This window comes from Coenobita brevimanus, chromosome 65, assembly GCF_032717465.1.
Source record: "Coenobita brevimanus isolate Jiangsu-jjx chromosome 65, ASM3271746v2, whole genome shotgun sequence".
Classification (NCBI taxonomy): domain Eukaryota; kingdom Metazoa; phylum Arthropoda; class Malacostraca; order Decapoda; family Coenobitidae; genus Coenobita; species Coenobita brevimanus.
This window is the reverse complement of record NC_137018.1, coordinates 30,442,609-30,457,157: the sequence shown is the minus strand read 5'-3', so window position 1 is coordinate 30,457,157 and position 14,549 is coordinate 30,442,609. Positions and strand designations below refer to the sequence as shown.

At 42.2% G+C, this 14,549-nt stretch overlaps 1 protein-coding gene across 3 annotated transcripts in view; it reads left to right on the top strand.

Moving 5' to 3' along the window:
• kcc (solute carrier family 12 member kcc) overlaps nucleotides 1-14,549 on the top strand; it is a 1,104,173-nt gene that overhangs the window by 925,362 nt on the left and 164,262 nt on the right. For all 3 annotated transcript variants that reach the window (XM_080276408.1, XM_080276407.1, XM_080276406.1), the window contains 6 exons: nucleotides 4,767-4,926; nucleotides 5,234-5,433; nucleotides 6,677-6,837; nucleotides 7,646-7,767; nucleotides 8,676-8,865; nucleotides 13,110-13,193. In XM_080276408.1, the coding sequence (XP_080132534.1) occupies nucleotides 4,767-4,926; nucleotides 5,234-5,433; nucleotides 6,677-6,837; nucleotides 7,646-7,767; nucleotides 8,676-8,865; nucleotides 13,110-13,193 (917 nt within the window). The remainder of the gene's footprint in view (nucleotides 1-4,766; nucleotides 4,927-5,233; nucleotides 5,434-6,676; nucleotides 6,838-7,645; nucleotides 7,768-8,675; nucleotides 8,866-13,109; nucleotides 13,194-14,549) is intronic.

The following is a 14,549-nucleotide window of genomic DNA, read 5'->3' as shown; positions in this document are numbered from 1 at the left end:
GTCACAGTGATCCCCTTGGGTGATTTATTTTCCTCTGTCGTGCTTTGCTTTTTCTCATTTTTTTGTCATAGGTCAGTAAGAAAAAATAAAGGGAGAGACAGTCCACAGGCCTTGCCCACCAATACAATCCCAAGTCCAGGCTTGGGACTTGGGACCCATTGCCCACCAGCCATGGCCAGTGGCTGTGGCAGTCGTCTCGGGGCACCCTGCCAGAACAGTTGCAGCGACACTCAACAAGCACACATTGGCCCTGTAAGTGCCCTGCCATTGTACACCCATTGACAGGGCAGCCACCAGGGGCACTACTCCCCTGTTTGAGCCCCTCGCTGTTGGACAGAAGTGGCATCCCGGGAACCGTAATACCCTGTACCTTCTGGCAAAGATCCAGGCCCCATCCCATCCTGGTCCCAGAAACTATGCCAACAGAGCCTGCATCACACCTCCTCTTAGGTCCGCCATTATGTAGCAGGGTCTAAGTTTGCTGGCCGCATGTCATTGCTGGCGTTAACCCCTTTGACATAGTGGGGCACATTGTATGGTATGTATAGCTCATGTAGATTAGCAAATGAGCTAGAGAAAAGTGTTTGTGAGAGTATGCTGGCCTTCTCTCTGTGTTAGTGTCACTCTGAAAAGGTCAGCAAAGGGGGATGGTCAGGATATCCTGATGGCTAGTGAAACAGGAGCTCCAGCTTTCCCTATCACCAGCTTTCCAATCCTCCTTGGGAGTACAAGCCTGATTGGCTGGTGCTGTAGCCTACTCCTCTACATCCTGAGCTAAATTGCTCTTTTGGCAGAAAAAAAAAAAAAAAGTGAAAAGGTTAATGGAGGTGTTTCTTCCCATTTACAATTTGAGAACTCTCCCAGGCTGAAGTAAATCATATGGCAGCTGCAAGAGCAAAATGAAGACATGGTGTAGAAACTTTTCGCTCACTGAGTGGTCCAGCATTTGAGTGGGGAATGTGTACCTCTTAACAATAATTGTTATATGTTTGAAGCGAGGATTTAGCTGCAAAATGATGGCTTTATAAGTGGTTTTGAAACCCAAGAACTAGCACCTTTGTTGGTTAATAGTCCCATATAAAAAACTTGAAATAAAATGCAACTGCATTTTATGTCATAGATACAGTAATACTTCGATATACGATACCCCTAGGTGCAATACCCTGGCTTAATGATGGGGGTAGGAATTGCACCATACCCCTCCTAACAATGGCCAAAATTCGGTTTAACAATGGGATTTTTCTTACCGATTTTGATGATACTTTAGACTAAAATTTTGTGTTTAGGTTGATTTTTAAACTGCTTTTAACCTTCAGTTAATGTGTTTTAGCCACAGGTGGGGTGAACATTGTCATTTTGGGGTACAGTTTACTGAGCTTGATTTTTTCCAGACTTATATTTGACGATATTCAGATTATATTTGTTGGTTTAGGTGAGTTATTTACAGGTGTTAGGCTTAGGTTAGCTTCCTTGGCAGCTGTTAGGCCATTTTGATTGCCTTTAAACCTGTTTTGGGGCTCATCTGGGTGGGTTTTGGACTTGGTTTGAGGGGAAACCCAATGGTAGTAAACGATCCACATTGAAATACATGTTAAAAGTGCCCCGATATACGATACCCCACCCAACGATGGGGTTTTACCTAACCAATTAGATCATTAAAATGGAATATGCCTTTAGTTGTATTGTAAGTAAAATGTATATAATTTGTGTAAATGGGATAAATAATTATTATAATACAGTCAGGTTTCGGGGTTGTGTCATACGAAGACCTGTTGCAAGGTCGATGTAACATGGGCCCGGTGGGGTTAGGGAAGGTGACCTCAACTGCAAAACCTAAAAATCCCCCCCCCCCAAAGAAAAGAAAAAAAGAAGAAAAAAAAAAATGCCACCCACCTGAAGTTTGTCCTAGACCAGTCCCAGTTATCACCAAGGGTCCCCCCCCCCAAAGCTGGGGGACAGCAGGAGGGCCAGGATGATCAATCCACACCAAAAGGTATCATTTCACATAGTATCACACAATGCACTATGTTTTTGTTAAATGCTTCCACTGTTATTTGATTATAGCAGTGGTATTTCAGTGGCCTTTAATGCACAAAAAGGAATGAAAGGCAGACAATCACAGCAAATGTAAACACTGGGTAGCCATCTTGCTTCAGTCACCTGGCTGGAGGGGGAGGCTGGGTACATAAGGCTGACATGATTTCCAAATGATACTTTTCAGTATCTCACACACAAAAAGATATCAGATGTAACTTCACTTAATAATGCATGCTGCACAATTTGTTAAGTACTTGCACTGTTATATGGCACTAGCAGTGGTATTTCAGCTGCCTTTCATGCACAAAATAAAACAAAAGGCAGATGATCACAGTGCATTTAAATACTGGACGCTCCTCTTGCCTCAGTCACCTGACTTGAGGTCTGATCATCAGCTGACTGGGGAAGCTGGTACATAAGCTGACGTGATTTCCAGGTCACAAGCTTCAGTATTTCACATACAAAAAGGTATCACTTCATTTAATATTGCATGCTGCTTTGTTTACTAAGCACATGCACTGTTATTTGGCAATAGCAGTGGTGTTTCAGTGGCTTTGCATGCACAAAATAGAATGAAAGACAGATGAATACAGCGAATGTAGACACTGGGCGACGATTATAGCTGTAACAGCTGACTGTTGGCTTGTGTGCGTTGCTGCATCAGGACGAGATTCTGGGGCAGCCATTGAAAATATCGTTCTAGCAAAGTCATGACCATTTTTTAACATTATTCCATAAGAGAAAATAACTTTTGAATCATTGTTCTAGCACTGTGTCACCTAATGAATATTCCAGTATTAAGACCAGACTGTATAGGGAGGTAACAGTCCACGCATTGAGATTTACAATTTAGCATCTGTGGATGTGGAACTTTCCATTAAGAAAAGGAAAAGAGGTCCGATAACAGTCATACTGAAATTGATTGTAGCTTTTATATAAAACTAATGTAAACTCATGAAACTAAGAGTATATGGTTAATTTCGTGAAGTAATTGATTGTAGTTTTAATTCAGTAAGTGATTAATGTAACAGTAGTAAGTGGCAGCTTCAAATGAGACATAGCCACCACCATTTCTATTGTCCACAGTTAGTGAGTAGAAAGCAGTGGAAGAGAAAACTACACTTGGATGCAGATCTGCTAAACTCCATGTGTACCCACAAGCATGCCCATGTTCAAACTCATCATCATCTAGAGACCAGCTTCACAAAACACCACTCCATTGTAGAGCTGAGCCTTTTCTATATTTATTGGCCAGTAAATAAGAGTGAATTAGTTGAAATATAAGAGTGGTGAAAAGAATTAAATTCATCTCCTCCAAAGTTAGTCATGCTAATAGCCAGAATAGAGTTTAAAAGCATGCTGTATTGGACTGAGAGAGTTAAGAAAGGGGTAAAAGAAGCTGAATTTGTGTTATTTGTGCCAGTTACAAGTTATGTGGTCAACTGCAACATGAGTGACTGTCAACTGGAGAAAGTTAACCAGTTCAAGCATAAGATACTGCCTTTCTTTTTAAAATGCAACTAATTCATTATGTTTAATGTTCAAAGATAAAGAACAGGAATGAAGTTGTTATAGTGTAACCTGCAGGACTGAATGTAATAAAGAGGAAAAGTAATCAGGGAGAGCAAGAAACTGGTTTTGCATACCTTGTAACTCATGTAAAGTGATGAAAGTATGTATTGAATACTACAAAGTTTAGATCATGTGATGAAGATGTTCAAAGTGGGAAGAAAGGGACTTGCTCAATACTAATCCTTCTCTTTAATTCACTACAATGTTTGTCTTATCAAATTTTGCTATTTTTCCACATTACCTCACTCTGAAGTTTGTCATATCCTCATCTGCTATTCCTCCTCATTACCTCACAATGATGTTTGTCATATTCTCTTCTTCAGTTCTTCCTCAGTGCCTCATTCTGATGTTCTTCATATCCCCCTTCTGCAATTCCTTCTCGTTACCACTACCTTGCTCTTTGGCATTGTCGAGGATCCTACACATGGTGATGCTTTGCACCTTGGGTCGAGTGAAACAGCTGCAATGTCCACTCCAAACCTTATATTTCCTTTCACCTTGCTATGGGAAGGACCCTGGTCCAACTCTGGGGAGGTACTTTCTATCAATATGGGATGTCAGATCCCTGATTAGTGTATGTACTGTACTATACATGAAGGATGGCCCCACAGAAGCAGTTGTTTACCTGTGGTCAATGGGTCTGCTCTGCTAGAGAGATGGATTAAACAACAACCACCACCTTACTTAGATCTTTGTTGTATTGCTGTTCCTACTCATTATGTCACCCTTCTCTGCTTCTTTATTAACAAAATACTACTCAGCCAATCCCAATACAACCCTTCAAACCACAATGCACTGACTGTCTCATGGTCATTGGGCCTGCTCTGCTAGAGAGGTGGGTTAAACAACAACTACCACCTTCCTTAGATCTTTGTGTATTGTTGTTCCTGCTCATTATGTCACCCTTCTCTGCTTCTGTATTAACAAAATACTACTCAGCCAATCCCCATACAACCCTTCAAACCACAATGCACTGACTGTCTCAGGCACCTCACTTTCACATTACAGATGATCCTTCAGCATAACCTCAACAAAATTAACCTAGGCACAATTAAATGAAGTAGCTGGTTTCCTGCAGCCTCTCAGGTTTACATCCAGATGAGCCTTGTTGCCCAACAACAGCCTCACTCTGATGATTGCTGTACTCTTCTCTGCAGGCATATGTCAGATGGCTATCTTGATTGGCAACCTGGACTACATCGCTCCCATCCTGTCCATGTTCTTCCTGATGTGTTATGGGTTTGTCAACTTGGCCTGTGCCCTCCAGACACTGCTGAGAACACCCAACTGGCGACCCCGCTTCAAATATTATCATTGGTGAGCTGATGGGTATAGAAACCAAGATGGAGAGATGGTTGAGATAGTTGTTTATGGAGAAAAAGGAAGAAATAAGGACTGAATAGAGATAACGTAAAGAACATCTAGTCATGGGAAACTGCTGAATGCTGAGGATTCTGTACAATGCAGTGACCCAATTTCAGACACAAAATTCTGTCGACGTGAAGAACTTAGATGACAAGTGGGTAAATAAGAGGTGTGTTACTTTTGGAAGAGAAATGAATTATAGTAACTTTTGACTAAGAATTATCACACTAAATAATCTTAATTACTCTGTTTCTTGCAGGTCACTGTCATTTGTGGGATTGTCACTCTGCATCACTGTAATGTTCATGACATCATGGTACTACGCACTGCTCGCTATGCTTATTGCTGGCATCATCTACAAATATATAGAATTCCGAGGAGCTGAGAAGGAATGGGGTGATGGCATCAGAGGTCTTGCCCTCTCAGCTGCCAGATACTCTCTTCTGCGACTGGAAGAAGGTAATGGAATTTAACAATGGTTTTGAACTGAATTTTAAAATATGAGGGAGATGAACAGGAGGGAGGTCATCATCATTATCATCATGTTTGACACCTTGTTTTCTGCCAGGAACCTTGCTGCAGTGGATGCATGTAACAGAGTTGCCCTCAGGATACTGAAACTTACATACTCCACTCACACTCGTGACCATCCTTCTGCCCCTTCCTTCCTTCCTTCTCTCTCTCTCTCTCTCTCTCTCTCTCTCTCTCTCTCCAATATACTTTTCTTCCAACAACATGTGGTGTTCCTTTCACAAACATTTATCACTGTTCATGGGCATTCTTTGAACTTGCCCATAATGATTTCTATTTATCCATGCAGGAGTGCTATTTTGTAGTACAGCTCCTTTCTTCAGTTACATCATCATCATCACCATCATCCGGACCTCCTTTCCCACCCTAGGCCAGGGTGAGGAGTAGCACATGTCCAGGCAGCTCAAATTTGCCCAGTCCAATGGGCCACGCTTCCAAATTCATTCATCATTAAACCCCCCGGAATCCTGGCTCCATCGGACACGCCACAAACACTCACCACGTTGTGTAGCTTCACATAAACATATCCAATAGAGTCTTCAGTTACAGAGTTTTGTAAATTTCTCTAATAATTAACATCCAGCATATGCCTGCAGGTGTTGTGAAGAACTTTATTGCTATATTGTATGATGTATACTTTTGCATGGGTATTTATGGAGAAAAAAGTAAAGGAAAAGAAAAATTGGTCAGAAAAAAATGAAATATTATTAAAAGAAGAGGAATGATGGAAAAAAAGTAGCTTAAGTCAGTCACAACCATTCTGTAGAGGATTTCCAGGAGGGAGCAAGTATTGGAGACGCTTCTGCTGATAAAGCTGATGACTCATACAGTACGTAATGCATATCTTACAATGGGATAATCAGTAGTTAACAAAATCATACATTATAATGGAAAAATATTAGAATGGAAAAGTAAAGTGGAAAGACTGTTCGAGAGAGAGAGGGAGGGAGGGAGGGAGAAAATAAATTGTATAAAATGTTTTAAATGCATTCAAATTCATTACTGTTATTCACAAAGAACTAAAATTATTGTTCATCAGTATCTGTTGTGATTTGAGCTAAATTTCCTGAGCTGTTAATTGCGATAAACAGTATTCAAATGGAATGTTGAAATCCAAGAGATAATATGGTCTCAAATGTAAGCACTACTTCTTCACCTTTTAACTTGTCAGGGCCACCACACACCAAAAACTGGCGGCCTCAGATTCTGATCCTTGTGAAGCTGACCAAGGACCTTGTACCCAAGTACAAGAAACTCTTCACTTTTGCTTCTCAACTGAAAGCTGGCAAGGGTCTCACCATTGCAGTCTCAGTCATTGAAGGGGATTATTCTGTAAGTTTTTCATTGTATAAGTTATCTATTTCTGCAATATACTTTCTTTTTTAGCACATCTTATGTTCATAATTGTTTGGTTGCAATACAGTACCATAATATTGTTTTAAAACATTTTTGCATTATTTGTCCTAGACATAAATATTGTTGCAGTTTATTGGTGCTTAATCCAGATGCATTAGTGTAAATTTGTCAAAAGTTGGCATTATCAGTTTCACAGATGTATATCCATACAATCTGCAGTTGTCCTTCAGTGTCCACATTTCATGGAGAGGTGACAGATTATGGTAAATTTTGAAGTTTGCTTTTCTGTTTGAGGTATTAATGTAATTGTTTCCTGCTACAAAATCCACTGCATTGATCTGCGTTTATTTATTGTAATAGTTTCTTTGGCAGCGTGGTAATAAAGAGGCTGTGCAGCATTTTGTTTTCTTAAGTGTCTAGCTATGGACATAAACCTCACAGCATGTTCCCTGAGCCCAGCAGTCCTCCTGTACTGTACAGTAGGTCTTTATTTGTCATCACTTCAGTGCAAATACCCACCATTCATACTGATTACATGGTAGGGTTGTGTCATTCAGGACTGATGTGATGGTAATACAGTACGTAGCGGGGTTTTTATTATACTCTCTCAATGATTTTTGTGGAAGATCACTAAAATCTATTGTATCAAAACTTAAAACCTCAGTGCAGTTCCTCAATCCCACCGGGGATCAAACTCATGTCGTTATGGACAGTGGATCACTTCTTTAACCATTTGACCACCACCTCTTCCATGTCTTAATACCCCTGCCAACCTGACCTGCAGAAGAGCTATGGAGAGTCACATGCAGCCCGGCAGAGTTTGCGGCGTGCCATGAATGAGGAGCGGGTGAAAGGCTTCGTTGACACCCTCATTGCAAAGAACATAACTGAGGGCATTAGTCACATGTAAGTTGTTGCTGGTTTAAGGCTCTGTTTATTTAAATATAATGCTGTTAGTGTACTTAAGCATTGGTACCGTACCCAATCCTCAGGCCTGCACTTGTGTATAGTGGATATAATGAGACTGGCTATATTTTGTTAACACAGATTAACCTTTTCTCTTACTTTGGATTCACTAATTTATCTTGCTTGGGTTACCACAGAACAGTTTTGTTTATCTGAGAAGAATTCTAGTACAGGCAGTCCCCTACTTACGAAGGATTGACTTTCGACAAATCTGCAGATACAAAAAAAGAAAAAGAAAAATGTGTATGTGGGGGGGGGGGAAGTCATAATAAGGAAGGATGGAGTCAGGTGAAGACACTGACAAGAAGGAGGTGAGGTGATAATTACAATTCAGGGAAGGATAGAGGATAAGTGGAGGAGTGGAAACAATAATGGACTGTAATGTGGGAAAGAGAGAGAGAGAGGATAGCACAGAAGTAGGTATGAAATAGAAAGGAGATGGGGTAGAAGGAAAGAACTTTGTGGCCTCAGTAATTATGGGATTAGGGTTGGGTTGGAGAGAGAGAGAGAGAGGATAGCACAGAAGTAGGTATGGAATAGAAAGGAGACAGGGTAGAGGGAAAGTACTTTGTGACCTCAGTATTTATGGGATTAGGGTTGGGTTGAAGAGAGAGAGAAAGAGTATAAGAATGAGAGATGGACTTACGAAAATAAAACGACTTACGAAAGACCTTTAAGAACCAATTCTTTTTGTAATTTGGGGACTGCCTGTAGTCAGATTTTCAGATATCCCTTGGGCTGCCAGAAATTAACTCGGTTGAATAAAATGCTCACATACATCCATAGCAGTGAAAAAGCTCACTAGTCATCTCTCTTTGTCTGCATTGATATTTCTGCCTGCCCTCCAGCATTCAGACGTGTGGACTAGGTGGGATGAAGCCAAACACTGTGATCTTAGGATGGCCGTATGGGTGGCGTCACTCCCCAGATGAACGATCATGGCGAGTCTTTTTGGACACTGTTCGCAATGTTTCTGCTGCTAAAATGGCCCTCCTTGTACCTAAGGGAATTAACTTCTACCCTGACTCCATGACTAAGGTAAGAAAGAGTAAAAAATATATCTGAGAAAAGGAGTGTGTGTGGATTTGTGACTGAAGCTTTAGAACAATGAAAATGGGAAGGGTTTGAATTCAAGGGCTGGTTGTGGATTATTGCATACATGAAGATATTAAATGATAACATATATAGAACTTTCGTTTGTGTTCGTTCATTATATAAGGCTCCAACATGTTTGCATGTGTCTACCTTGGACACCTATTGGCACCTTTCCATGCAACTCGATCTCTGGCAGCTTCCCTATTCAGCCCCTTATCCCTGAGGTCACACTCAGTGACCTCATCCTAGGTCTTTTTGTGTACCTGACAACCTTACCCCTAACATTAACGCTTCTCATTTTCTGCACCCATTTATCATCCCCCATCCTCTCCATGCCCAAACCATCTCAGTCTGCCTCTCCTCATCACAACACCAATACACTCCAGTCCCATCCCACCCCTCAACTTTCCCATCGTAAACCTAGCAGCCCCCCCTCCCCCCAGGCATCACACTCAGGGACGCACTGCATATTCACCTAATTATTTTCATTTCAGTACATTTGAGTCTGCAGATATACTCATCCTTTACTGCCCAGGTCCCACTACCATACAGCACTTGTAACACATGCTGCATACAAAGATCCCTTAGCACGGAGGGAGAGCCCTCTCAATGTCAGGAGAGGCAACAGCTCCCTGAACTTCTTCCAATCACTCCTCACTCTACCCACAGAGCTAGCTCCACCCCCACCTCCAGCACATAACATGTCACGCAAATAACAAAACTCCACACACTCAAGAGACCCACCAGCAAGTTCAGTCTTTCTTGCCTGACAATTTCCACATGCTCTCCCCAACAAATTGCACACATGAAATCAACATTATTTCACAGTTAGCCTCTATGGCCACTACATCTCTTATGCGCCCACTTATCACAAACACTGCACAAGATGGAATGACTTCCCACATCATTGTGGCAAATCACACATGGCCACTCTCCCTCTTCTTCAATAGTACCACCACCAGCCTAGATACCATCACTTTCGTTTTATCTGCATTTACTCCTAAGCCATTGTGCCCAATACCATCTCTCCGCTTTTTAAATCTCTCCTCCGCCTGCCTTTCATTCTCTGAAATCAGCACCAAATCATCGGCATACAATATCTCCCACGGGAGTCTATTTCTAAAGTCACGTGAAACGACTTCAAGTACCATGATAAACAACAAGGGGCTCAACACTGACCCCTGGTGCACACCAGCATTCACATCAAACTCATCACTCAAATCTCCATTCACCTTTACTTGGGTGCGAGCACCCACGTACATGGCCATAATCACCCTAACCAGCTACTCCTCGATCCCAAGCCTTCTCAATGCCCACTTCACCACCTCTCTAGGGACTCTGTCAAGGCATTCTCCAAATTAGCAAAAACAGAGTTCTCATTTCTTTCCTGTATACTTTTCTCAAAGGTGTCAGACAATGAATATGGCATCATTGGTCCCTTTGCCTGGTATAAACCCAAACTGCATCTCATCAATATTCACTCTTTCTCTAATCATAGCTTCTAGAACTCTCTCCATTACTGTCATTATCTGGTCTAAAAGCTTTATCCCTCTATAATTTCCTCTTTCCAGGGCATCGCCCTTCTCCATATACACATTTACAGTTACTGTACACTCTTCAGCCAATCATCTAGGACAATACACTCATATATAATCGTATTTATCAGGTCAGTGACTAACCGCACTCTGTATCTCTTGAGGCTTTCAGCATTTCAGCAGTCAACTCAGACACACCTGCTGCCATCCCCACATGCATGCTGCCTATTGCCCTGCTCACAGTGGCAATGTCAGTCGAAGTCCAAGGACCAAACACTGGACCTGATAGCTCCAAACCCTCCCTGTCCTAGTCAAATTCCTCATTCAGCATCCAGCTGTAATGCTTTCTCCATGCGTCTTTCAATATCCCCACTATTCATCAATACTCTTCCTTCATCATTCTTCACACACTGCTCACCTGTGATATTCCTGTTCTCCCTCTTCACCTGATTTGTCACATTACATATCATATTCTTCCTTTCCACACAATTTATGTTATCAAGTGCAAGTCTCTCTTACGTAGACTTACCCTGGAAACCTCTTTTCTAGCCCTATGCCTGGCTGCCTAGTATTCCTCTTTGTTACTACCCTTCTTCCATTCCCAGAAAAGCCTTCTTTCCTTCTTAACTGCAGCTTCTACACCCTAATCCCACCACCAAGTTACTTTATGTCTTGGTGGGCCTTTTGTCCATCCACATACTGAATCAGTAACTCTCAAGAGGTTGCTCTTGAGGGCTCTCTACTGCTCATTAACATTTGTCAACGTCTCCCTGTTCAGCCACCAATCTCCTCATCTCGCTATAGAAGGCATGTCTTACTGCTTTGTTTTTCAGCTTCCATTATTTCCTCCAAGGTGCATAGGTCTTCTTTTTTATCACCTGCTCCTTAAGCACCATGTCACATATTAATAACTTGTGTTGCAGCACACGTGCCTCACTCCCTATAACTTAAACATCCCTCACTAACTTCCTATCAGCCCTCCTGACCATGAAATAGTCTGTCTGGCCCCTATTTCCACCTGGCTCATATGTAATCAACTACTGTCATCATAATATGTATGTTGCAAACAGTCATGTTCATTGCCTCTCCAAACTCGAGTATCCTTTCTCATTCTTCATTTCTTGTACCATATGCACATCCCCCATGTATTCCTTCATATCCTTGAGCTGCTTCATCCACGTGACTATTTAAGTCCCTCCCGAAACTACATTCTCATCATCAACCATACCACTTACTACACATATTAATTCATCCCAAAATCTATCCTCTATCTCATCCAAGCCTACCTGTGGAGCATACTCTGATATAAAAGCAACCAATATCCCACCAAACAAAATTTTCAGTACTATTATCCCATAACTTACTCTCATAACATTCATAATATATTGCACCCATTTCTTCCCAACCAACACACCCCACACCACCAGATCCATCTGTCCTGCCCTGCCAAAACAACTTACAGTGACAATCCCTCCCAGCAATCTTTCTGGCTGATCCACCCGTTTACGTGACATGCTGCACACAACCAGTATCCACCCACCTCCTACTCATTGCCTCAACCACTTTCCCCACTCTACCCCTCAAACTTCCCACATTCCACAATGCCACTCTGTTCCCCCCGGGTGATATAGAGTCCTCTGGCTTGCTTTGAATTTCATTCGTAGCTTTGTCATAATCAGTAAAATAAGGAGAGAGACATGCCTCAGGCCCCACCCACTGCACAGTCCCAAGTCCAGGCAATGGATCTGGGACTCCTAGCCCACCAGCCTTACCAGTGGCTGTGGTGGTGTGACCTTGGGGCACCCTGCCAGGACAGCTACAGGGACACCCTCCAAGTGCTCCTTGGCATTGTAACTGCCCCGCCTTATACATCCATTGATAGGGCAGCCTCCTGGGGGCACTACTCCCAGGTTCAGGTCGCTCTCTATTGGGCAGAAGTGGCAGCCTGGGAACTCCAATGCCCAGTACCCTCTAGCACAGGTTCGAGCCCTGTCTCACCATAGCTCCACAATATATGCTGGCGGAGCCCTCATCACGCCTCCCCTCAAAAGGTCTGCCACTAGGTATGGGGGGCAAAGTTTTCTGGCCGCATGCCCTTGCAGGCATCAGTCCCTGTGATGTAGTGGGGTACATTGTGTGATATGTAAAGCACATGTGGTGTAGTGTGTGAGATAGTTAGAGGAAGTGTTTGGGAGAGTATGCGGTCTACTTTCCATGTGTCACGCTGAAAAGGTCAGCAAAGGTGGATGGTTAGGTAGCAAGTGAACCAGGAGCTCCAGCTCTCCCTGTCACCAGCAGAAAGAGAGAGAGTGGGAATAAGGAGGGTTAGGATCATTATGATAATGATGATGATGATGATGATCATTAAAGATTGAAGATTTTAATTATCTGGTACCATTGACTTCTAGTGAACTGTGCATTATGGTGGGTTGCTTATGTTGTAATGAATGATAATAAATAGTTACATTGAGGAACTGTGGAAATCAGGAATGGGAAAGAGGATGAAGATAATGATGATGATTCCAGATTTGAAAATGCCCATTCTGGTGAGATCAGGTGTACAGTATTGTAATAGACGGTGCTGTAGTTAATGTGTAGATGAATTTTGGAGTTGAAGGAGAGTTAGGATAATGGTAATGATAAAACCTGCAGGTGTCTGGTACGATTGACATTTGGTGGATTGTGCATGATGGTGGACTGCTCATGTTGCTACCCTTCCTTCTCCGCCAACACAAGGTTAGTTGTGTCTTTTTATTTTTCCAGGTTTCAAATGGACATATTCTCAGGCTGTTAATGAGTAATTCTCAGCTGATAAGAGTGTTTGGAGTTCAGTAGAATAAAATACTAGAGTTTTCCCAATCACAAGAGGGTTACTGATGTTTTTTTTTTTTTGAGACTCACTCTCAGCTGAGTAAACTGGCCTGGAATTAGTTAGTATAGAATACGAGAACTGTTCCTTCCATGAGGGGGTTAAGTATTGTTTTTATCATACATGGCATATTTCAGAGATGCTTCATGAGACATGACAGTTGTTAAAGTTTTCTGTCATGCTGCATTTGACACCAGTCTACTGTTTCCTTGCTGTGTTCTTTTCTCTAGAATAATGCAAGATTATCGTATATTGATTTTTCTTTGTGGTAGATGGGGATGCCCATCATCCACCGACTTAGTGTAGTGGTACTCTGTTTGTAGGGTAGCTCTACATCGAGTGGCAAGCCAAATGATTTCTTGTAAACCAGGAAAGCATTTACAGTGCTGGGTGGTAACCTTATAACCAACCAACACCTGTTCCTTACGTGACAACAAGTGGCTAGGCGGAGGTTTAGTGCCCCTCCCTGGAAAATAAATAACTGAAAATACAAACAAGAAGCCTCAGGCCAGGACTGTCCAAAAGGTGACGACTAAGGACCGAACAAAGGTGGGGTGCAAATGATGAGGTGAAAGAGAGAGAGATTGTCCAGGTGCTTGAGGGTGTGAAAGTGGATGTATGTGGATTAAATGAAACTAAATTGTGGGGTGAGAGTGTGAGGGAATGGGAGTATGCATGGGGTATATGTATGGGAGTTGGTAAGAATGAGAGGGTAAAAGAAGGAGTGTGTAATGTTTTGAGTAACAGATGAAAGGAGAATATAAGAGAGTATGGATCAGTTGGCTCAAGGATTGCGTGGGTAAGATTGAAAGTTGGACTACAAATGTGGGAGATTGTGTGCATGTATGCACCAGTGCAAGGTCGTGCAAGCAGCGTGAGAGAAGAGTTCTGGACAAATGTGGAAGTGTACATGGAAAAGTTTGAAAGGAATGAGAGAGTGTTTGTGATTGGAGATATGAATGGAGTAGTAGGGAATGTGAAGGTGGATGGAGTAGTTGATGAGTGGGGTGTGCCTGCAGAGATGCATGAGAATGGCATTGCTTTAGTGGGAGGTGGTTGGTGGTAGCCAATACCCTCTTCAAGCACAAAATGATCCATAGATATGTGTGGCGAGTGATGAGAAGGGTGGGTGGTGAACTGAATGAACGGAAGGCAATAATTGATTATGTTTGTATAGATGATAGAATGAGAAGGTGTGTAATGGATGCAAGAGCATATAGAGG